Below are 26173 nucleotides of genomic sequence, written 5' to 3' on the forward strand. Positions count from 1 at the left end.
AGCTGAAGCCCCAAAGGTAGAAAAGTGCCTTTTATAGGTGGTAGTATGCTTTGGGTTAGAAGTATTGTATGCCCTTTAAAAAGACTCCAAGTTCAGAGAAGTTTCCCATTCCAAAGCTGGAAGAATTAGTTTTTGTGAGTTTTGATCTTTCTCTTAAAAAAAAAAAAAATGACATGTCTTCACTTCTTCATTACATCTCATTTATTCAGTTACTGCGTTTGCATGGGGGGTGCCATGGTATACATGTGGAAGCGTAAGGACAATTTGTAAGAGTTACTTCTCCTTTGATTAGTCTTATTAAAGTACTGCACCAAACTCTACATAGACTCGTTGCCACCTTTAATCCCAGTACTCAACAGGTAGAGGCACTCTCTGAATTTAAATTTTGTGAGTTTAAGGCCAGTCTGGCCTGTGGTGAGTTCTAGGACAAGCAAAGATAATAATGAGTGTGTACCTTAAAAATTCTCCTCAATATCACCAAATGATTAGGAATGTATTGTGGAAAGGGGAAAATTCTGCACACCTTTACCTATTTCCCTATTCCTTGTCTAATGTGAAGCCAAAAATAATATGAAATAGAGCTAATCTTTCCTTTGCTCATCATATCATTGATTTAGTGTCTCTCAGTAAGTGGAGAATCCCAAGCTACTTATACAAGACTCATATATTTCCTCTTTGGTACTAGAGTTTAGCCAGGAAAGGAGCATTGTCACCTTATTAAAGATGTTACTCTCTGGGATGATTTTATTTGGTTTGGCTTCAGAACACACACCCATTCTCTGTAAACTCGGAAACAGTAACATTCTTCCTTTTTGTTCCTGAGGCAGACTTCTGGTAGCATTGAAACTGTTAGTCAGTTTTCACAAGTAAAAAACAGTCATCCTTGGCTTTGGAATAGTAAATTCTCTACCTTGATGCAGCTCTGTATGCTGGCTTGTTTCAGTTAAACCTTTTGGAAGCCTAGTATAAGAGCTTGGAGGTTCATAAAGCAGAAACCCTAGAGATTTATGGTTTTCTTCATCTCATTTGATGGTGGATTGAAAGAACTAAACTAAGAGCTGGTTTTCCCCATTAAAAGCAAAAATTAATGTGCCTTTTATATACTCTAATGCCTTTAGTAAAATGCCAGAGATCTAAAACATTCCTTTGTCACAGTGGTTCTCAGCCTTCCTAATGCTGCAACCCTTTAGTACATTTCCTCATATTGTGGTGACTCCCAAACATAAAGTTATTTTCATTGTTGTAACTGTAATTTTGCTACAGTTAAGAATTGTAATATAAATATTTTTGGAGATAGACATTTGCCAAAGGGGTCACAACCCACAGGTTAAGAACCACTGCTCTATTAGAAGCCAGAGGAATTAGAATCTAATTGTAGTCATGGATGTTTCAAAAAAACATCAGCTTGAAGTTGATTATTGTGTCCAATCAACTGTGGAGCATTGGCTGGGTCTGATAGAAGAGAATATCTGCTTGGCTTGTTGGTTCCAACCCTATGCTCTCTCTCACAGCCTGAGGAAGAGCAGCTGCTCTGCGACACAACAGGATCCAGTTCTTCCACGGATGACTCGGCTTCCCTGGATCGGCATTCCTCTCATGGCAGCAATATGTCCCTTCCTCAGACTTCAAAGTTCAACAGGTCCAGAAATCATCAAAGTTCCAGTGGCTTTTTCAGCCTTGGAATGGGACCCGAGAGTCGAGAGGGCGAGAGTGAGCCTGCTGGCTCTGGTGAAATGGAAGAGGAGGAGATGGACAGCATCACTGAAGTGCCTGCAAACTGCACTTTTCTGAGGAACTCCATGCGCTCTCTTTCTCCTTTCCGGAGGCATAGCTGGGGACCTGGGAAGAATGCAGCCAGTGATGCAGAGATGAACCAGAGGAGGTAAGACCTGTGCATTTCATAACTCTAACTCGGGGTCTGCTCTCTTTTGATAAGTATCTGATCTAGTGCTGTTAACTGGTTAAAAGAGCAGAAAGTAGGAGACACTGGTAGAAGAAGGTAACCCAACTGTAACCTGGCAGGCGTGCACTCTGACTCCAGCTCTGTAACTGCAGCATAGATGGTGGGCAGCTACTTGAGCAGCGTAAGCTTTAACTTTCTCATCTGCAGAGTACTTCTTTTCGGTATATCTCTGGAAGCATAAACTTATTACTGTCACACAGCGAATATGTAGTAAAGGATAAGGCTTATTCTTACCAGATTAATCAGTGAAGTTCATGAATCTGGAAGAGAGAATTCTGCTAATTTTTAATGAAGTAAATATGAAATATTACAGTTCTAACACATATATGTGATTTGGTGTTCCCTGAGAATGAAAGACATACGTTTCTAATACAGGAATTTGATAAAAAAAAAAAAAAGTATTAGTTATCAATGTGTGATTCTCCAGAGGACACAAAACTCATGACACTCAATTTGTTGATATTTTTCTATGTGTCATACAGTTTAGGGATATTTACATGTGATCCCAGCATTAGACCTTCAGTTTATCAGCAGCCTATAAAATCTTAGCTTCATGACCTGACTGTTTAATTTTATGTACCAAATACTGTAGCATATATAGCTGTGCTTACCCCAGGGCCACTTTACCTGCCTGCCTAAGAGATGCTCTCAGCCAGTAAAAGAGGGTGCCGCTTGTTTTGGGAAAGTTATGTTTGCCTTTGTTTTTAACTGATTTTGGAATAAGGTCTGGATGGACAGATGGATGGGTGGGTGGATGGATGGATGGTGGATGAATGGTGGACGGACGGACGGACGGACGGATGGATGGTGGATGGATGGGTGGATGGATGGTGGATGGATGGATGGTGGGTGGATATGGATGGTGGATGGATGGATGGTGGATGGATCAGTGCTGGGAATCAAAGCCAGGTCCTTTGCAAAAATAGCTAGTTCAGTTAACTGTGGAGCCAATTTCCAGCACTTTATTTATTTATTTTAACAGCCAGCACACATTGAGCATTTTTTTCCATGTCTGGCAGTGTCCTAGGTTCTGGAGGAACAGATAAAAACAAAATATTAATCCCTGCCCTCAAAGAGCTCAGAATCAGACTCTGTCCTTCACTGGTTTGCCAGCTTTTTCAGACTTCTTCCTAGCATATTGTCTTACACCATTTTTTTCATCTTCCCTGTGATCCAGGCATTGTTTTCCCCACAGCTGTGTAATAAAAGACTCTTCCAGACACTTTACATCATTTAGTAGAATCTAACTGTCTAGTCTCAATCACATCGTTATCCAGCCCTATATTATCCCATGGCATTAAGACGGTATTCCATAAAAACAGTGTTCTTTATCTTGTTGTGTTCTGTTTTTATATTTTTGAAATCTGAGGTTATTTAAAAATTTTCTAAAGGCTTTTTTTCTCAGTTGTATATGCACATTTTTCTTTTCAAACATTCATATGGATATGAGGAATGATCCTCATGGGCAGAAAGTACTCCCTGAGCAACTTCTTGTTAAAACATCCTTATCTTACATAAAGGACTGATCAGGGAATGGGGATTTATTTCATAACTAGGCATTTTTCTACATAACTCACTATAGATGTGTTTGTGATGACTGATTGCAGAGGTATATATATTTAGTTGTGTAGCTTAGATGGTGAAATTGAAGCTGGATTTAAAGACTCACCCAAGATTACATGGCGATCTTACACTTGTAACCTGTTTGTATTTTAAGCCTGTATTTACTGTGCTTGATTGAGCTTAGTGTAAAGATTATCTTGTACTGTCTTAATACCTTGAGATGCAATGGACTAGTAGTTAGATTTTACCTCTATATTAGTTTGACTATTCATATATTATTGTATATTTTGTTACCTAAATTTCAAAGTCTGAAGGAAACCCTTTTAATGTTTTGAATGGTACTTTTTTCTGACCCATTTTATAACTTACACTAATCTCCACGTTAAGATAACTAACCACTTGGAGTACCAAGGTAACAGAAAACGACCTTTTTGTCAGGCATTCAGGGCTGATAGTTTTATCGTGCTAGTCTTCGGGTCTCTTCCCTGCCGTGCTGTTTGTCTCCGGGATTGTTTCTTCTCGGGTGATCTCTGTTTTACGCATTTGTGTGCTGTGGTTCACCTCCATTACTGACCTCTTCCATCATTCATTTTCAGTTCAATGCAAGCTCTTGGGCATGTTGTCAGGAGACCTCCCATTCATAGGAGAAGGTACAGAGTTCACTGAATTGAACTAACTATGTCATCTCTGAGCATGTACTAACGAACAAGCATCTCATCTGGCTACCATGATTGAACCACATTTTTAAACCTTTTTTTGATACAGGCAGATAGGTGTTTGTTAATTGCTCTGCCCATCTAACCGAAAATAATTAAAAAAATAAAATAAAATAAATCTCTTTCTAGTCTAAATTTATAATATATACACATACTTACTGGCTCACATAACCTCTTCTAGGTGAATTCAAGGGCTTTTTCTGTGTTATATGTAAGTAATGGACTGGGGGATACTATTCTTCTTCTGTCTCAAGAAAAGAAAACAAAAATAGCCAGAAATGTGTTTGTACTTACTAACATAGTTTCTAAAAGCTAGCCACCTGGCTTTTTAGAAAGCAATCTGATGCAAACTAATACCTATTTTTGAATTGCTTAATAATAATTAGTATTATTTATCAAGTAAAAAATGAAGCTAATATTTGTAAGCTAAGAAGTCATTTATTTAAAACACACTCCTGTTTTAAAAGACTTGTTTTATAGTGCTATTGCTTATTTTTCTTCCCATTGTTTAAAAAAATCATCTAGAAATCAAAAGTGTGATTCTTTTATTGTTAATTTCTCATTAAAAAAGACATTTGTAAATATACTTTTACCTATTTGCAGAATGTGAGAAAGGCAAAACTAGTAATTTTCCCACTTTATTCTTTTTAAATGTTTCCTTTAATTCCATATTTTAGGGAAATCTTGATCTTAAGTTCTGACATTTTCATGAACCTCAAATGGTCGTGAATGATGTTGGATTGTTTTGGGGAGAACCAATTATTAGATGCCTTTCTCAGTAGAGAGCATCTAAAGCCTTATGAATCGTGTTGCTCTCTGGTAGAGGTCTGCGTTGTGAGCTGACTGAAGCACACGCCGGGCAAGTCACTGCCTGCAGCGCAGCTTGCGTTCTCCACATCAGACAGCATAACTTGAGCTTACAGAGGCCCTCCGTGAAAAGTAGTTTTGTAAGAACAGGATTCATAATCAAACTTATGAAACTGAAACATTCCAACATGTATTAAAGAAGAAATGTGTTCTCCAAAATAAACTGGACTTACTAAATTTCAAAGTCAAAGAACCTTATGAATTTGGAGACACTCAGAAATTCATTTTAATTAAGAAAAAAGTTAGGGAAGGCTTAGATCATTTGCAACATGCTGGATCCTGTGACACTTGTATAACTCTCCTCCCCATCCTGTTCTGCATCTTAAATGCTTTTCACAACATCATCCTGGTCTTAGAGTAGAGGAAATATTTAAAACTACAAAGAGATCATTTTTTTAAGAATTATAATTTGACAGTGTATATTGAGTTAATGATTTTCTGTTTCTAATAAGAAACAAATCTAAGCATGGTGTACACTTATAATTTGAGCATTAGAGAGGTGGAAGCAGGTAGGTCTCTTGAGTTCAAAGCCAGCTTGCTCTATAGAGCAAGTTCCAGGACAGGCAGGGCTACACAGAGAAACCCTGTCAGTGGAGCCATGGGTAGTGAAAACAGATATCTGAGTATCCAATTGGAAGTGTAGAAACGCGTGAGTTCAAAGAATGGGCTTCTGAGCCTTATGAATGTTTGTAAATTATGTTTTACTTCTGCTCATACAAATACATTTGAGTTAGTCTAATCCTTCTTCCCAGATGAGAGATGCCTTAAATTCTCTATTTCTCCTTTTCCTTATTTAAGACTTATGCTGTTATTTAATCGGATTTGAAATTTGTTGTCCTATTTGGGAAAGCTGTAGAGGAAACTGTCACATCATCCCGCCATCTCCTCTCTCCTGTCGTGCCCCATGCCCCATGTTTTATCCACCAAGCAGGGTTGGTAGAGCTTGGGGTCAGACCAGGGAATTGCTCAGCCGCCTACAGCAGTTCTTTAACTCTTGGCCGGAGTTCTTTGTTGCCTTTGCTGTTGTTTTAAGACAGAAGCATAGGCTTAGAATTAGAATTAGGCCCCCAAAGTAGTATTTCTTAGGTGACAATACTTGTTAATCAAAAATTGTGACCTAGGACTACAACTGGGGCATGTGTCTCGAGGAACTAAACAAATAGACAAAGATCCTGCCCCTGATTAAGTTCTAGGCACAGAGGACCTGTTAATATAATTTGATTACTTTTTGTGCCTACTGTATTTATTTAAACTTTCCACCCTATATTTTTTCTCCCCTGCTGTATTGCATAGGATAAACAAGGAAACAAGTGACCAAATGGATGGTTTCTGTAAATCTTGGAGAAAATGAATACAAAATTAAAATCTAAAAGACTTTTCTATCTTAATGCCATAGAACTCTAGAAAAAAAAGTCTGCTTATTTTTAAGCAGAAAAACCTAGTGAATAGCTTCAAAAAAGAACTATTAGTTGACCATTGTATAAGATTCATAAATTGCCTGGCTTATCTGGATCATTAACAGAAATATACAGAAGAAATACGGGTTTCTCAGTGAGGCCTCTGATCTGTTCCCTTTCCACTCAGGCGAAGGAGTGGCTGCTGTGATCCGAAGGGTGTGGGAGCAGGGATGGATACAGAGAGACGCAGCCACAATGATGGAATTAGGAACACTTCTCTAGGAATGTCTGCAGAGGGAGCCATGAGTGGGATGCAGCTTTTGCCAAGGGATTAATAGAAGAAATTCTTAAGTTTCACTTGGAGCAGTTATCCCATAAAAAGCTCACATGATCTTTCCCAAAAAAAAACTTGTCTGAGTGAGCGTCAACTGGACAATATTAAATTCCTGTGGTTCTTTTTCTAGTCTTCCTCTAAATTCTCAGTGTTACATTCCATTTTTTTGTTTTGTTTTTTAATGATTACATAAAGCTACCTCTATGTCCTTTCTTTTTAAATCGAATAACCCAAGCCTATTTCCTCTTTTCTCCCTCCATTTCTTGTTTCTGCCTTTGATGTCATCTTCAGTATGAGCTGGTGTCCCTCTGGTGTGCAGTACTCGGCTGCCCTGAATGCTGACTTTAATATCAGAAGGTATAGTATTTCATGTCCAGCCACCAAACCAGGACCCATAAAGTAAGACTTCTGGCTTTGGGCTATAGCTGGCTTCTCTGCGGCTGGAGTGCATACGGGCAGCCTGCCATATTTGTAAGCGTAGTATACTGCTGCCGCCTTCTCTGTGGACACCGCTAACCCAGTCACAGGACCTTGGCCTAGGGACAGTCCCCTCTGCTGCTTTGTTTCTTTCAAGTAGCAATAGATTGCTGTGGTCTTTGCATGAACATTGTATCTAAACTGTAAACCCTTGCCTTTGTTTTGGTCTTTCAAAGTTCCCTGATTCTTAAGAAACAATGACTCAAAACAGCTCATAGGCCCTGGTTTCTATTATACTTTCAAGTCCTGTATTTAGGGTATGAGTTTAGATATCTCATCATTTTCTATTTGTCTTCGAGTTGGGCAACTAGATTTAATTATTAAAATGTTTTCAGGATTAAGTTTTGTGGTAAGCATAGATCAGGTTTTCTCAGGCTTTTCAGGTGTTTGGCAGTGGAAAACTAAATTGCTTAACTGGGCTAAACTTTCTTCTTACGCTTGGTATTAAAAATGGTTCTACAGAGACATTTAGTTGCAGCTTATTATGGCTTATATTGTCTAAGCAAATGTGTTAATAGTTTTACCCACTAGAGAAATAGAGACATATGGCTTCAGCTCATAACTAACTTATGAAGAAAAAAAAAAACCCTTTGGGGCTGGCATATATGAACTTACTTGTAGCAATTAACTATATAGTTTTCCCAGAACAGAGGTAACAGTATAGCTTCAGTATACATGCAAATTAAATTCCAGCTGGTTGCTAACTGAGAACACAACCAGCTACAGCTGTGTATGTTCAAAGTTCTTTTAGTCTAGTTAGAGCTGGTGTGTGCATTATTCTAATTATCCACTCCAAAGACGAAGGACAGGTAGCCTTCCTCTTCAGCCTTATTTACAGAAAGTAAGCACAAAATCTGTACCTCAGAACTCCCTTTTAAAATTCCAAACCCTGTTACCTTTTCTGCCCCAGTGTTTTATGTGTCTCCCTGTAGCTGATGATTCCCACTAAGCCATCATCGGGCTAGGTGTGCACAGATGGTATTGCTCATTGGTGAAACTAGAGTTTTCTGGGTAGAAGTGGACCCAGGACGTTGTCAGAGTCATCGGACACATAATTGAGTATGGTCCTGTCAAGTCCCACATGGAGCACACAGCCAAGTCACTAGGTGCCCATTCTCAAAGCTCCTTATGCTTGTGCTTTGTGATATTTGGCATTAGATGGGTCGGATTCTGGAAAGATTACTTTTATCACATCAATGAAAGCATTCTCTCTCTCTCTTTCTCTCTACACACACACACACGATAAATATGGTCTGTACGTAATGGTATATTGAAAAATATACAGCTGAGAAAAGGGTGGTATCTGGTTCAACATTAGATAAGTTGAATGAGGCAGGGAGATAAACGTGTCTGGTGTTCTTTCTCAGCATCCAGTATCACTGGGAGGAGATGAGCAGTACTTACCTGCTCTGCATTCTTGTAGACATGAAACAGAGAAATAAATAGACAAGTTAGAGGGATATTTGTAGCCTCCCATTCTAAGACCTATACACAGTGACTGAACTCTTCTTTTCTGTGTTCAGTTTCAGTCTGGAAGGCTTGACAGGAGGAGGTGGTGTTGGAAATAAACCATCCTCATCTCTAGAAATAAGCTCTGCAAACTCCAGCGAGCTCAGAAACCCTTTCAGTGGTGAGGAACAGAGAAACTCTTTGATGTCGCTTTCAGAAGAACATCTGGAGCCAGACCAGAGACAGCATCATAGGATGTTTGATCAGCAGGTAAGGCTAAAATAGGTCTGTATTGCTAGTGGGTGTGGTAGTGAAATATTACCTCCAAATATGACCTCATTTCTGTGCTTTGTATTGTACTAATAAGCACTAGTACTGTGATTACTTACCTATTAAACAGTATCTTCATTCTAACAATAACAAGCTTTTAGAACTAAACATGAATATTTAAGAACATATCAGTTGCCCTGGAGAGATGACTCAGTGGTTAAGAACACTTACTGCTCTTGCAGAGGACTTGCATTTGGTTCCTTTCAGCCACATATAATGACTCACAGCCATCCATGACTCCAGTCCAAGGATCTAGTACCTTCTTCTGGCCTCCAGGGGCACCGGACATGAATGTAGCACACATACATATATTCAGATAAAACACTCTATACAAAAAAATAAACAAATATAAAATATTATTTTTTAGAAAGAATACATTAATCTATACAGATTTAAATATTCCATCACAACAAATATTTTATGATTGGAAAAGTATTCAGTTCATTATAAATTGAGTTTCAAAGTAAATTGCAAGTCATTATTAAATTTCACAATTTGAAATTCCATGCCCCATGGTTATTTCCTAGAGAAAATATGGTCTTTGTCTTAAACTGCTCAAGAAATGTCTGTTGATCCCTCCCTTAATTGTGAGAGCTTGATGCCCCTATAAGTGATTTGTCTAATGCCACATAATGTTTAGCTCGGGCTGGATGACAGTTGCTCTCTATTTCTTTCCATGACTTAGACGTAGACAGTTTTCAATGAGAATATTTTCATTTTCTTAATACTATTTGTGTGGCCTTTTTGAGAAATTTGACAGATGACTTTGTCTTTTAGTAAATGATACTAATTATCATTGCTATCTTTCTGACTTAATCTTTCTAGATAAAGTCAACACTTCTAGATAGATATCAGCATCTTTGTGCCGTGATGTGCTGTATGATGCATAGCCTTCATAGAACTTCCATCTTACCTTTAGTTCCTCTTGTGACAACCTCAGAGTGGGTGTTGTGCTGCGCGTATCTTTCTGATCTAGACAAGTTGCCTGCAGTCAACTTCCTCTTGAAAGTCTGCTGTTCTCTGAGGTCATTTTTCAGACTTCACAGTTGTATTTGAAACATAGCAACTGTTTGCCTCAGATTCCATGGTTACACATGGAACACGCTCTAAATAATCAGAAATCTTTGGCCCAAATGAGTGAGTGGATGCTAGGAGGAGAGGTTCGGTGTCTCTTTCAACTTGTGTGAGTCATAAAGAGGCAGACTTCATCTTGTGAGAGGATTCGAATGAGAGGTCTCAAAATGAAAAAGGCATGAGTCCCTTATCACCAGAAGTAACAGTGGTTTCTTCGGGATCTTAAAAGGAGCCCCCACTTTTGCGTAGCTTTTTAAATGCTATGGATTTAAAGTGCCGATGAAGTCTGCTGAGGAAGTTAAGTTACTACGTCGCAGTCACCCTGTGTTCATGTACAGTCACTCTAAGGAAGTGAAAGAGATTTTACCTCTTCCCAGATGCACTGCTGCTTTGCTAATGCTCTTGAGCCACTTTCTGCTCATACCTCAGTTTCCAAATCCTTATGATCAGAACACCAACATGTCCTACTGTCCGTCTGTGAAGATGTCTTGATTTTTCAGAGAAGCAGTGCTCTGTGTAGTTTGTTATGTCTGGTGAAGTTACTTACCGGGCAGATACCTACTAAGTACTTGCCCAGTTTGAAATGTTATTAATCCCCTGAGGGATGGAAACCCACTGTAAATGGTGAATGCTCACCAGTTCCTGGTGAAATGGGAGGCTTAGAAAAGCTGAGTAACTTCTTAGAAGCTGGGTAACAGTTAAGTGGCAAAGGCAGACTGGATTCTACTTCTTCTGGGTCAGCGTAAATTATGTGCATGTCTAAACATATAAATGCATATGTAGAACTCATTCATTTTTCTTAATTTTGTAGACATGTTACAGGTCTAAACAACAGGGGTTCAACTACTGTACATCAGCCATGTCTTCTCCATTGACAAAATCCATCTCATTAATGACAATCAGTCATCCTGGATTGGACAGTGAGTATACTCTTTTTTTTTTTAAGTATATTTTTCAGATCTTACTAAACTTCTAAAATGTATCTGCTTCTTTTGACTGTCTTTATACCTAACTATAACTAATAAGATAATCAGTTTTTAGCTCTTCCTCTTCCTGTGTAAAAAAAATCTTTTTTTGCACACATTACATTCATTATATTGTGGGGTTTAAATATGACACTATTTTCTTTAAAGACTTATTTATTTATTTTATGTATAAGACTTTACTGTAGCTGTCTTCAGACACACTAGAAGAGGGCATCAGATCCCATTACAGATGGCTGTGAGCCACCATGTGGTTACTGGGATTTGAACTCAGGACCTCTGGAAGAGCAGTCAGTGCTCTTAACTGCTGAGCCATCCCTCCAGCTCAACACTATTTTTAAAAGGGTTCTTGAAGTACTTTCAGACTTAAAATGGGTGAAATGACTCCCACTGGAGAAATACCTAGCAAGAATAGTACATGGCAAACTATTATAAAGAATTTGTATATTCTTCCCTCAACTCATCAAATGTTACGTATTTTAAATATGTTAAATATTTTCCAAAATACTCCCTTTATCACTCCTTTCAGAGACTAGGTTTCTGTACCCCTAAATAATTTAATATGTTTCTTAAAAATAAAGATACTCTTTATCATCATAATTATCTGAACAGGAAATTGATCCTGATCATATTAACCTAATGTAGACACAGTTCAGTTTTTCTCACCTTTTCCTGGGTCCAGGATCCTATCCCAGAACAGATGTTAAAATGAGTATTTATGTCACAGTAGACCCCTTAAATCTGGAAATATTGTTCAAGTGATGTTGCCTCTACTAAACTTGACAGAAGACAAACTAGTCTGAGCACTCAGAAATGTCAAACTCAAGAGACAGAGCCGAAGAAAATCTTTACCTAAGCAAGTAGAGGAGAATTAAGTCTGAAAATGACTTTTAAAACTTTGTGCAAATGCAGGTCAATTGTCTGTCAAGAGTATATCGACATGGGATTTATAAACACAAGGCATGTGTGTATAAAACATGCTTACAGTCATTTTAATTGTATAAATGTTTGTCACCATAATCTTGTTTGCTTAAGAAACCTTTTTATTATTAAGATTTATTTTTATGCAATGTGTATGGGTGTTTTTCCTGCATCTACAAGTGCACCGCATGCCGTGCTCACAGAGTCCAGAAGAGGGCGTTGGCACCTCTGGAACTAAAGTCATAAGCTGTGAGTTACCATATGGGTGCTGGAAATCAAACCCAGGTTATGTGGAAGAACAGCCATTGCTCTTAACTGAGCCATCTGTCTAGCTCAAGGAACCTGTTTTAAAATTGTTTTTCAGTGAGTAATTGCAGTGTGTGATCGTGGTGTGAAAATTAAAGGGAGTAATGTACGTGTTCACTATTGGGCTGGGTATTTCGGAAACTAAGCACAAGCTCCTAGTGTCTATAGTGTTTTTTCAGTGTCCTCTTAAAATTTAATTCAAAAGATTTGGAGACTAACGAAGCTGCCCTTCATTAGTGAGTTCTGTCTTACATCTTGGCTAACTAGATGTTTAATCTTCACAAATTTTCACAGTACAGCTAATGGCATAAAGGATGCGTCTCTTGCTGTGTAATCATGAGTACCTGCATTTGAATCCCAGTGTCTATGTAGCAAGCTAGGCATGCTCTCAGGCTTTTCTGTGACCACAGCATGCTATGGAAGGGAGGGAGGAGGGAGCGGCAAGAGGACCGCTAGAGCTTGCTGCCTTCCAGCCTAGCTAAGGAACATGAACTCCAGGTTCAAGAAGACCCTGACTCTCTCTTCAGGTTTCCTGTGTATACACACCTAAACATAAACATACACATATGCATGCTTTAAGGGTAGTCAGACCTGCTGTTCAGTTCCTGTCAAGCACGTATGAGGCCACCCCACATCTCAAGTTCTGAGATTACAAGCATACACAATCACACTCAGTTTATAGTCAGTTTTTCATAAGGTGATTTAACTGATGTTTTATGTCAGCACATATGATGATGAATGAATGACTGTTACAGAAACCCTTTACCCTCAATCAGCTGTTGAGTAAGGATAATGTGCTGTGTGTGCTTTTAATGTGAATTATAGACATTAGTATACTTCCTGTTGCATAGTGAGCATAGAGTTCTGTTGTTCACAATGACCCAAAATAGTGCCAAAGTCTCTTTTTCCCTAACTATAATTGAAGCAGTTTTGGAAACAAGAACATTGTCTATCATGCTGGGAAAAACTCCAAATTATTGGGGGAAATATTCCCGGTGCCACACAGACAAGCAAAGTGAATGTTTCAGCAAGAACAGCTTATTTTTACAAAAGAGAACAGTGACCTAGCCTGGGCAAACAAAGGGGACTTGGGCTGGATGGCTGGAGGGGTGTCATTACACCTCATTGGTGGAAGCTCAACTTCATAATCTGATGTGGCTGTTGTAGCTTTCATATTGGGAACAGGGCAAATCTTTGATTTGATTTAGGGCCGTAAGTTTCCCAAACGATAAAAGGAAAATTAATGTATCTATTTTCCAATCCATATTTGGGTACCAACTGTTGGCTCTGTGCCAGACTAGACAGTGGTAGAAAAAGGATGAACTCCACTGATAGGATTTTTTTCTTGGCTATATTTGCGATTTACAGATAAGAGAACAAGTTGAATCTAATAGAAAATAGTAAATGAAGCAACTAAAACATTCAGTGTTCTGGAATTATTAGAATTTGGGAACTGAAGAAAGTCCAGACCAAAAGAAATTAGAAATTGGTATATGGAAATCTAACCTGAGGATTCAGGATTTCTTCCCAAAGGCAGTAGAAGCATGTTTCAGAATAGTGACCTCAGGGGAGAAGTTGAAGTTCAAAGAAACCCAGATGAAGAGTGCTGTAAGGATCCAAGAATGGTGCTAAGCTTTGCACTTTGGAGTAACTCCATAGCTGTTAGATATTACTTGGCTGGTGAAGGAATAGAGGAAGAGCAGGGTGGCAGGAAAAGATGTGTTCCCTTCTGCATTGGAGGGGGTTGAGCTGTCTGAGGAGTGTCCACCTACCCACGAGTGCACGAGGAGATGAATGAGTCTGATCCTGAAAGGATGGCTCTGCTTTGAAGGTTATAAAGAAAGGAGGCTCCAGTCTATTATGTGCATGAGCTAGGAAGAGGTGGAGTGCGGTAGGAAATTTGGGATGAGTGAGGAGTAATAAACACTGAAGCCTGAGCAACATGACCATTGGATGTTTTCTATGCATCCTAAAGAAGGAAACTCCAGCTGTCAACTGAGAACATTAAAGAGTTTGCTTCTTGTTTTCAAATTTAACAAGTACACATGTTAGGGGATTCGTTAAATTGCACTGCAATTGTTCATGCTCATAAACAAATACGTAAATGAATATATTGTTGTCTGGGCAGTGGTGGCACAAGCCTTTAATAATCCCAGTATTCGGGAAACAGGTTGATCTCTGTGAGCTTTAGACAAGCCTGGTCTACAGAGTGAGTTCTAGGACAGCAGGCTACACAGAGAAAAACAAAATAAATAAGCAAATAGTAAACAAATGAACTGTTAGTTTTGATAACCTTTCCTAGGATCCCAAAGGCCGTTGACATTATCCTGTTTCCAACTAGGTTGGAGGTACCTTTTTCTTTGTCCTGACATAACCTTTGCATGCTCTAATGTCTTTTTGTTAACCTACTTCTTGGCACATCAGCACATGAAGCTAACAAGGTGGATCTCCTCTTCCTTCTTCTCTGCTCCTCAAATCTCAAACTCTCTTCTCTTTTGGGTCTTCTTATTCCAGTAATGAGGACAAAGGGTTGCATATTAAGTAAGCTAATTTACTGCCTAGTGACTACAAGAATTAAATTGTCTGAGGGCTATGTCTTCTATATTCCTTGTAGTCTGTCATCTGTAAGGCACTTGACTTGCACACCTTTGCAGATCTGTTTGGGTGAGACTGACGCTTTGACTGTTTCAGTGGCCTTCCTATTCCAGTACAAGAGTCTTTCCAAAATTCATCAGGAATGAGGGTACTCTCACTTCACTGCTGCCCTTAGTAATACTGAGTGTCAGTCTGATGGCTTCCATTTTAATTTGTTATCCATTTTTCTCTGTCTTCTGGGACACATAGGTAGATTATCTATCAGTGATGCCTAAAAGTTTCTCTTTTGGTCATCCCCTATACTTGAAAAACAAAAACTGATACTAGTTAGATCCCACAGATTAGCAAATGGAGTTCTTTTTTTTTTTTTTTTAAAGCAATAAAACTCTCTTATACTGCACTCCTCAGTGAGTTATAAGATCAAATTAATCCATTCTTAGTAACAGTTGGTATAAAAATGTTTTGAGGAATCAGTTTTAGTAAACTTGAAATGCGTCTGAGTGTTCTTTTATTAGAAGACCTTGACTTCAAATTTAGAGGACTTCCAGGATATTTTTATAGGAAAATTATTTCTATCATGAAGTAATCCATTGTTGCTAGAACTAATATTACAAATGTTCAATACTTATGTTCATATAATTGTACTTCCAGTAAAATTATTGTGGCTAGCATTTCACATTGTCTTTTAAAAGAAAGTGTCCTTGGCATAGAAATACTATTTAGTTTTAAATGGTAGCCACATTGATGTTCATTGTATTTTTTACTATTAGGACACTTGACAAACAGATATTTACATTTTACCCCTTGTAGTAGACAGAAAGCTGCAAAAATCAGCTTCAGCTTTGAGTGCTCAAAAAAAAATGATGTAGTACTATAGAAAAACAGTCAGGTTATGGTAAGAAACTAAAACCTCAGTAATCTTTCTTATCACTATGAACAAACTGTAATTCCAGAACATTACTAGTCTCATTGGAATCTTTTTTATTAATTATTTTATTTGTTTACATTTCAATTGTTATCCCCCTTCCTGGTTTCCTCTCCATGAGTCTCCAGCCCCATCCCCATCCTCTTTGCCTCTAAGAGGGTGCTCAGCCACCCATTCCCATCTCAGCTCTCTAGCATCCTCCTTCTGGGACATCCACCCTCCACAGGACCAAGTGCCTCCCCTCCCACTGATGCCAGATGAGGCAGTCCTCTGCTGCGTGTGTAGCGGGAGCCATGGACCAGCCCACGTATACTTGGTGCTTTAGTCCCTCAAAGCTCTGAGGGATCTGATTAACTGATAGTGTTGTTCTTCCTGTGGTGTTGCAACCCCTCTCAGCCCTTTCCCTAACTCTGCCACTGGGGTCCCCTGCTCAGTCCAGTGGTTGTCTGTGACTGTCTGCAGCTGTCTTAGCTACGTGTCGACAGAGTGTCTCAGAGGGCAGCCATACCAGGCTCCTGTCTGTAAGCACATCTTGGTATCAGCAATAGTGTTGGGGTTTGGTGTCTGCCAATGGAATGGATCTCATGGTGGAGCAGTCTCTGGGTAGCCTTTTCTTCAGCCTCTGCTCCATTTTTGTTTCTGGATTTTCTTTAGACAGGGACAGTTCTGGGCTAAAATTTTTAGGTGGGTGAGTGGTCCCATCCCTCCACTGTGGGCCATGTCTATATACTGATCTCTTCAGGTTCTGCCTCCCTGCTGTTGGGAATTCTGGCTAATGTCATCCCCATTGGGTCCTGGGAGCCTCTCACATCCCTGACATCCAGAACTTTCTAGTGGTTCCCCAAATTCCCCACCACCTCCCACTGCTACTTATTTTTATTCATTCTCTTGGCCCTCTGGACTTGTCTCATTGGAATCTTAAAATCATAAAAGCAAAGGAGTCTTTTGAGTTCAATGTCTAGCATTTGTCAAGTGGCTCGTTCAGTTCAAAAATGCCAGTGAGATTAATGAGGAAAAAGTAGTCAAATACATTAAGAAACTTGGTTTAACAGCTTTAAGATACATTGTAAAGGCCCAAGGCAATATTTAATATGTTGAACTTCCCATATTTATTATTAGGAAGCCATAATAATGTATAAACCATCTATGCTCCATGAGACTATTGTTCTATAGAATACATTTTATTGTATGTGCACTCAATGGTTGTAGCTCAAAATTTCTAGGTATATAGTAGAATAGGTCTGCATGTTATTTTGTGTCTTAAAATAAAAATATGGCTTCAATGTTATTTATCTGCAATAATGGTTAACAAGTTAATGATAGGTTTATTTTCTTCTGTTTATAATTTGTCATGGAGATGACCCATGTTATCTCATACTCTTAAAGTCTCTAAGCTTCAGGAATTTCAGAGGCAATAATCTTGGTAGCAATGGTAAATTAATCTGGTTTTATTTTTCCAGAAGAACCACATGTAAGAAGTCATAGTAACTGAAATAAATTCTTTTTTAGCAATGAAAACATTGGGAACTCTTAGATTTGTTGCCATAGATTTTCTTGGTCCCTAGTCACATATGTATTTAGTTTTCATTTATTCCACAGAAATCAACCAGTAGCTTTTTTTTCTTGGCCAAGTTCGTATTTTTCTGCAATAGAAATTTGACTTTTGTTTAGTGTACTTTGCTAGAGTGGTGACTTAATGCATTGCTTAAATGTGCAGTGCAATCCTGGCAGTTCTGGGAGAGTCGAATGCTTATATCATTGAAGGCCCTGGGGCTAGAAAAGCTCTAAAGCCATTGTTTTAATCGACAGTCTCTTGTTTTAAAGCTAACTAAGGTATCAAAGGTTAAAGTGCTTAGTTTCACAACTACATTCTGCAGAATTGGGAGGTAGATACTTCTTAACCAAGCTGCTGTTTCCAAACATAGTGAAAGTAATGGAAGAACCCCAAGTTGTCAGGTACAAGAAAACGGATTTTTTTTTCAATATTTATTTACATTACGTATATGGATATATCGTATCTGTCTTCAGACACTATTAGAGGGCATCGGATCCCATTACAGATGGTTGTGAGCCACTATATGGTTTCTGGATTTGAACTCAGGACCTCTGGAAAAGCAGTCAGTGCTCTTAACCACTGAGCTGTCTCTCCAGCCCAAGGAAACAGAATTTTGAAGAATTCTTTTAATGTTTCATTTACTTTATTCCTACCAGTTAAATATTAAAGTTATTTAATAACAATGATAACTTTACATTTAAAATGTGGAATGAATTTGAAATTGAAAGAGTTTAAAATGCCAATAATGTCCTTGGAGCATCTTAAAATCTCAGATTCAAGTTATACTGGTAATAACCATAGAGGCTCTCAGATAATATTTAAAAAGGCCTGGGATAGGGGGTTTCTGGAGGGGAAACCGGGAAAGGGAATAACATTTGAAATGTAAATTTTAAAAATCTACTTAAGAAAGCCATTCACCTTTGTGCTTGAAGCTTTGGTCGCTTCTAAATTCTTAATAGTAGTTCATATCTTTCTTGTTTTAGTAGTAATTAAATAGTAATTAATCCACTTATCTATTAATATACCTGTATTAATATGTTTCATAGGGAAATAACTATGTTTTTCCCTTTTCCTGATTACTACCATGCTACCTCACTTGGCCTTGGAATTTTAGTCACATGGTTCCATTTCTGTTGAGGGAGGAAAACTGCATCTGCCCCATTCATTTTATTGCTGTCAACCTGAGAAAGACCTGTCTGTTTCCCCTCACTTCACAGTTGAGGAACTAGTCTGAGGAACTGATAAGTCTTTCCCACACTAAAGGCAGGGCCAGGCTCTCTTGCCAGCACTTTGCTCTGTCTGATCTATTTTCACTGATCTATTTCCAGGAATTCTTAGGAAGCTATCCGATAATACTAGATTATTCTGATGGAAATATTTACAAACAGGATCAGGAGTAAAAACATAAATGTATTTCACCTGTACTTAAACGTGACAACTAATGCATTCAGTTACCCAGATCCTGGATTAATTTTACTTTCTTCAAATATAATTTATTCATATTTCCATTCTAATTTGAAGGTTCCCAGTTTAATTTCTCCTCCTCCTAACCTTTCTGAGGAAGAGGCACCATGCGCTCGCTGACTTTCGGGGACTTTGTGCTTCTTCTCTCTGGACATTTAGGTGGTGCATTTATCATCAGAACAAGATCTTTGTGCGCTAACTTTACCTCTGTGGCATTTGTTTTCTAGATTCACGGCCCTTCCACAGTACCAGTGCCAACCTGACCGAGAGGTAGGAGATGTTTAATTTCTTACTCCCTTTCCCAAAGTGAAATGTAAACACTACGAACCGTCTTACCATGTTTGGGTTAAGTACTCTTAAGTTCTTTGAGCTTTCCTCCATTCCGACTTCCTTAATAGTAAAGTTTAAATCATTAGAAAGCTTTTTACAATGTAGGCTTTTTTTTATTTGTTCAATCACTGTAATTCTCTTATTCTTTATATTACCTATGATAAAGATTGCCACTTGCTTTTATTCATGTAAAATGTAATTAATATTTAACATTATACATTTAAATATACTTGGCTCTGGGTTCCATCCCCATTCCAAAAAGAAAAGCGATGTGTAGTCTATACCTCTGCACATTAGAACTGAGGCTCTCCTTTTCCTCCTTCCCCTTTTTCTTTCCTAATACTGGGGAACAACCCAGGGATTTGTGCATGCTAGGTAAGTGTTCTGTCACTGAGCTTCATTCCACCTTGAGTACATTGTCACTTGACAACATGCACAAAGTCTCCATTAATTCATCATTTATGGCTCTTTGTGTTTATGAAATGGAACACTGTGATTTAGTGTCACTGGATTTCTGATTATTTTGTTTAGGTTGCCCCCCTTTTCACAAAGATTTTTGTTTGTGATCTAGAATCTTTCTAATGAGTGTTTCTCTTTATGGTGCATTCAAATCTTTATCTTTCTTTCACAAGAGCAGTGGTTTTTATGCCATTTCTCTTAAAAATGGACATCTCTGTTTTATAACCACCACATATATAAGTAAGACTGTTAAGACGGTCCTTTCATGGTTCTGCTTATGAATGTGCTCTCAGAGTCTGAAACTACGGCCCTATGGAATGGTGTTAAATGCCAGGCAAATTGCTTAGACGGGCTCTTGTCCTTCCATTATCTGTTTAGATCCCAGTAGGCTTTAAGGAAACCCACTATTATCAATCTCCTAAAATCAAAGCATGTCCAGATTAGATGGGCTTAAGTTTCACTCAGCCTTCTTGACAGCTTGGATTAATAGAATGAATCTGTCCACATTCTGCCTGAAATGTGTGTGTTCTTCACCCCAAAGTTGTACATAGCTTTCTAGGTGGGACCACAGTTTGTCAGTAGGCCTGAATACTAGACAAGATGTATGTCCTCTGTCGTTCATGGGCTTGTCCTTGTCCCGAGATTGTATTTTGCCAGCTTTCTCAGCACATATCCTTCCATCCCTTTGTGTGTGTGGATGTCCTTTCAAGCAGAGAAGTCAGAATGTCCGATACTATGTTTATGTTTAATTTCAGACTTGTTTTTATAGTGTATGAGGCCATTCAGTAGCCACTGCCTGCTTCTTCCTCAGTCCACCATTTAACTTTTCTAGTCCTGAAAAACAATCTGGTTTTTGTTTTTTTTTTTTTTCTAGTATAACAGAAGAAAACTGTAATTTCCTGCCTCCGAGCCCCTCAAAAAAGAACTTTGAAGAAAAGAGTGGGACTAAGGTTAGCCGCACCTTCAGCTACATCAGGAACAAGATGTCCAGCAGCAAGAAGAGCAAAGTAAGTACCTTCTGGGCGTTCTGTACCGCTGCCTATGGGACAGGGAAGGAGTGGCATAACTCCAGAGCTGCTCTGAAGCAGAACAGCAGCAACGCAGGCCGTGGCTGGAGTGTTTGCTGCCACTGTTTGCAATGCCAGAAGGCGCCCATGCATCAGCTTACTGAGTCCTTTCAGGAACCCTGCCGTGTGGCCTTCTTCCTTAGGGGGTGCCTGTTGAGTGCGGAGAAGAGGTTCAAACCCCCATCTCTCTCATCTCACCCCACACACTGAACCACAATGCAGAAATTATTAAATCGGGTTTAAAATCCAATAGGAACACTTTATGCTAAGATAAAAAGAAATATTTATATATCTAGAAGGAAAAAAAATTAGGCTTCAGAAAAATTACAAGAACTTTTAAGACTTCCTTAGATCTGTTTCTACTTAGGAGGATTTGCTTTGTGTCCTCTTCAATGCTTAAGAAGTTAACTTGGACACTTGAACCTGGTGCTGAAGCACTGACGGCTCTTCCAGAGGACCTGGGTTCAATTCCCAATACATGCATGATGGCTCAAAACACATTTCAGTTCCATTTCACAGATCCAATTGTAGTTGTTTGTTCCTTACAGGAGTCTATAAATTAAGAAATAAATCTGTAATAGCTCCACATATATTCTCAATACTTTGGCTTATATATGTTTAATACTTTTGTGGTCTGTCCTAAAGAGAAGGAAATTAAGTTTTTTATACTGATTCCTGATCCTAAATGAAAAGTATTTTCATTTCAAACAAGTGAGGGTAACACTGTCTCCTACCTTGCCCTTGTCTGTTCACTTCCTGTAACTATCTGTCTGCATACACAAAGAAATAGGCTCATAAAGGTAAGTACCACTTGAAAAATGTCACGTGAATCCTTGTCCGTGGTATATGTACATGTACGCACATATGTTTATGCATACACACATATACTGAACTCAACCGCATTCTTATAAAAAATGTACCCTCTTTATAGCAAACACACATTGGGGCAATGCCCATAGCCCATGAGTAGTTGGCCAACACAAACTGAGCTCAATAGTATTTTTGTTTCTTTTTGCTTTGTTTGGACTTTTTTTTTTTTTTCAAAAAAAATTGTTTTGACTTTCATTTTTTGGTGTTGGTGGTGTTTTTTTGGGGGGGTGTTTTGGTTTTTGTTTTGTTTTTTTAATAGAAGATGTAGAGAAGTAGGGAGATCCTGGGAAGAATCAGGGAAGGGGAAAAAATCAGATCAAAATATGTTAATTTTTTTCGATTAAAAAAATATGCCCTCTTTTCCCTAACTAAGCCTTTCAGGCAGGCACCCAGTTATAAGCTAGTAGAGATATAGCCAATAAGTTTTACTAAATGTATTAGCTTTTTGTATGGTAACAAAGTACCTGCTATAGTCATCTCTTTAAGAAGGACTTGAATTGATTTCAGAGGTTTCAACTTGTGTTCACCCAGTATTGTTGCTTTGGGCCTGTGGTGATAAAGTACCCCATGGTCAGAGCATCTGAGTAAGGGGCTGGGACTTCATAACCGGCTTCAAGGGCACACACCCCGTAAGTTCTCTCCAGTAGGTCCCCACCAAGTATAGGGAGCACAAGGACCTTTGAGAGTGTGTACTATCCTAGCTATGACTCCAGGCTTGTAACTAAAGTATCTTTTACCACAAAACTATTACAACTAATCTGCTTTTTCACCATTTTTCCTACCAAGTCCGGGATGGAAATGCAGTCTACTAAATCATTTCTAACCTATGTACGTGTTTAGATATTGGCTGCATCCTTGTTTTAAAACTAAAAAATATATAAGCAGTCAGGAGGCTGTGACGCATACTGTATTCCATGTACTGGCAGCAGCAGAACCTGTGTGTTTTCTTTAGCTTCCTTGCTTTGTCACTAGTTGCTATCAACAAAAGAAAATTCCCTTGGGAAAACCAAACCAGGCATTACGGAATGGCCTCTCTGCTTAGTGGGATATAGTTCTCAGTTAACCTTGAAAATGTAATGGTCTGGTTTGCATAAATTCAAAATGTTTCTGTTATTTTTGTTTGTTTATTTTGCTTTTAAACTGGAATCTTATCCAAACACACACATCATTGTAAGACCAGCAAGTCAGTAGAGACTTTCTATGATCACCTCTCCCTTTGCATGGTGGATACAACAGTGAGATTGCTGAGGGGTAATACAGACAGCAAGAAAGATAGTGTGGGTTCAGACTGAGAAACTGGAGCCTCATCTTTAAAAGAGATTCTCACCCCCATCTTCTGTACTCTATAAGCTGCAGCTCAATAAAATGTTTCAAGTAGCAAGTCTAGATAATTCTCATAAGGCTACATGAGTTCTGGCTTCCCACACATGTTGCCTGTCATTCTGTGTTTCTTTTTCAGCAAAATCCATTACTAGGTAGTTTCTTTTTCTCTTTAATATTTTTTACTCTCAAAAGCACTAGCATGAGGTAAGAGGCCAGTGATAAGATGGAACAGGGAGGTCTGTCCTCACTGTTAAAGAACCAGTTGACCTCTTGCCTCCCTTCCCCTCCGCCGTCAAAATGACAACACTCTTTTGCAATTGGCATGGTTCCGCTTTCAGACTTGGCTTCAAGATTTGATCTTTGGGGGCCAAACTGTCTCCAGCAATGGAAACTCCAAAAATTGCAAATTCATAGCTCTGCAGATTGCAGTACAGTTCCCTTTGCCCAGTGTTTGCAAGCACCAGTGGCCAGGCATGTTAACGTGGCATCCTTCCAGCGAGCGGCTGTTAGCTAACTGTTCAATAAGACGGTCTGTCATACAGCCGCTGAGGAGCACTGTGACTTTGTCAGTATAGGCAGAGGTAATGAGGGAGAAATAGTCATGTGTCCACCCTATTGCACAGATAAATGAGTACCAACCAACTCTTTTTCCTAACTATTGAATAATGTTTTCTGTATTGTTTTTTTAAAAAAGTGATAGCGTAGATATTAACACTTTTTCCTATAAAAATAATGAGCTTTCACTTTTAACCTGTTTGGGAGTTAGTCGTCTTCTCTTTTTTCTCAGTGCTGGGAATTGAATATCAGTCTTGCACATATCAGGCCAGTGATGTAACCACTGAAGTGTCTACCAAGTGCTAAGATTATTAATTTTATAATGTGTTAATGAGATCATATAGTTTTATTTTATTCTGCTAGTAACCATTCATATGAGTTGTATCTGAATAGGGAAGTCTCTCTGTGTAAACATGGTGTATGTGTCTATGAGAACACAATTATAAACTTGGGTTTGTTATCCCACATGTTAAGCTGTGACTGCCAACAGTCTTTGGTCACTCAGAGTAGCCAGAGTTAGTCATTAGACAGCAAATGTTTCACACCCCTAGATAATATGTGTTACCCAATAGTGCCAAGTCTTTATGTATATAGTTTCAATTATATAAGGGATTTAGTTATCAACCTTTGAGTCATCTGTAACATACAGACATTGCAGATGTATAGACTGAACACTTTTTAGGTTAGGAGCCCTAAACAGGAAGTGTAAGAGGAAGATGGGCAATTTCTCCTTTTGTCGTATTGTCTTTGAGCACTGTTTCCTGCTGGTAAATTGTGTGTATAATGCACGCATGAAGGTCTTTGGATACATACATACTACTCACCTTCATAAAGAGTGGTCCTCAAGCCACTGAGTGTCGTTTTCCATTAAGCTCTCATTTTTACAAGGACAGCTTGAAGACAGAGGTTTTAGACCAGTTCCTAGTCAGACTCAGAAGTTCTCTGACTAAAAAAGGACTTTCTTCCCAGCTGATACACTAACTTTATAGTGAGTCATTCAGGGCCCGTTCCTCATTTGTGTGCCTTGTATATGAAAGAACAGGATGCCTAATCACGTTAGGTTTTCGTGCTCATGGAGTACCCTGACTTCTAAAAGGGTAGGTTTAAGAAAGTGGAAACTGATTTTCTTACATAGCACCCTAGTGTTATTGTGACCAGTCTCATCCATTTTTAAATGTTAGATTCTTTTTCCACAGTACGGTTAGAGCATGTTAGCAATGGTTAAAAATAGACATATTAAATTTAAGAATAATAACCAGTCACCATTTTACCACTGGCAACTTTGCTAAAATGTTTTTATAAGACATTGCTTTCTTATGCAATTAGGAATATGTTTTTTAGCGGATGTGCTTTTTACTACTTCATCCTTGCCATCTTTCCCATACCACATGCAAATGCTATCTACACAAATATTTGAGAGTTACTTCAGCTTTCTTTCATTTCCTGAGTTCTTCGGGGTAGAGTGGTTAGCTTTATCAGCAGCATTCAAATAGTTAAGACTGTCTCAAGGAAGCAAGCAGTCTCAGCCCTCCCCTTACACACTTTCTCAACCAGTCCCTGGCTTCCTCTTACCGCTTTTTTGCTAATGGTAGCTCGGAGCTATTGAGATGTCTGGGCATCTCCTGTGAGAGAACACTTCCTGGCATGGGGGTCAAATCATGTCGTTAAAATGGGGTCGGCTTCCCGAAGTTCCTCTCATAACAGTGAGATTTGTGGGACTAAAACATGAGCAGGTAAGAGCCTGACTTCTTTAAAGCTTACAGTAAGGGAGGCCATGGAGTTCGTGGTTTTGTTTTTGTCCTTGGAGGAACTAGCCTGGATTACTGTGAGGGATGAGAAAACGGAGTATTCAGATCTGAAGAATATTACAGTTCATCAGAGGCTAACCTAGCAGCCCTAGAAAGTTATTTGATTTTTTTTTTTTTTTTTTTTTTTTTTTTTTTTTGACCATTGGTGTATGCTCTTAACCTTCAAGCCAAGAAGATAGTTTTAACAATTTACTCAGAGAAATCTACAACAAAAAAATTAGTTAAAGGGATGTGCTTGGGGTGTGGTAATTTGGCCTCTATGCACTTTAGCAGTTACTAATTTTTGTTCAGAAGTGTTTCCTGTTTTGTAAAGTGGTTTCCCCCATCCTTTCTGTTTGGTTTTTTTATTTTTTTTTTAATAGTTTTAAGATGCATCAGTTTGGCTTTGGGGGGTTTGCTCCATGTATTCTGTTAGGGGAGAAATTCAAATGAATCATAGATTTTTACAAATAGCCCATTTCAAATATTGGAAGGGTTCTGTACTTTATAAAATGAGATGATTTGGGTTCCTGTTTGGTACTGGTCATTGCTTTGTGACCCTTTGCACCTCGAGGAACATGGCCAACCCTTTATAGTGAGTGTGGTGAAGGAGAGCTGAGCTTCAGTGTTCCAAACTGCATCTGCTCCAGTGTAAATGGTTCCTGCTCTGTGCTGCAGGACTTAGAATTAGACGTCTCTAAGCCTTGGTCTCTTCAAACATAAAATGCCCTGTCCTAAGAAAAATACATGTAAGTTACTTATTTCAGAGCCTGGCACATAGTAACTATTCGTCATTGTGTCATGTGTTATCCTCTCTGTTGGAGAGTGGGACGCATAATGCCCACCTGCCCATCAAGTGTCTC

The 26173-nt window shown here is 38.7% G+C and overlaps 1 protein-coding gene across 2 annotated transcripts in view; it reads left to right on the forward strand.

Moving 5' to 3' along the window:
• Window positions 1-26173, forward strand: part of AKAP13 (A-kinase anchoring protein 13) — a 274955-nt gene that overhangs the window by 199680 nt on the left and 49102 nt on the right. Inside the window, exons 11-16 of one of the 2 annotated variants that reach the window (XM_080914648.1) lie at window positions 1512-1882; window positions 4123-4176; window positions 8841-9036; window positions 10982-11090; window positions 19147-19189; window positions 20583-20715. In XM_080914648.1, coding sequence (XP_080770774.1) covers window positions 1512-1882; window positions 4123-4176; window positions 8841-9036; window positions 10982-11090; window positions 19147-19189; window positions 20583-20715 — 906 coding nt within the window. The remainder of the gene's footprint in view (window positions 1-1511; window positions 1883-4122; window positions 4177-8840; window positions 9037-10981; window positions 11091-19146; window positions 19190-20582; window positions 20716-26173) is intronic. The other variant, XM_080914649.1, reaches the window with a different exon arrangement.

Source organism: Micromys minutus (genome assembly GCF_963924665.1).
Source record: "Micromys minutus genome assembly, chromosome: 3".
NCBI lineage: Eukaryota > Metazoa > Chordata > Mammalia > Rodentia > Muridae > Micromys > Micromys minutus.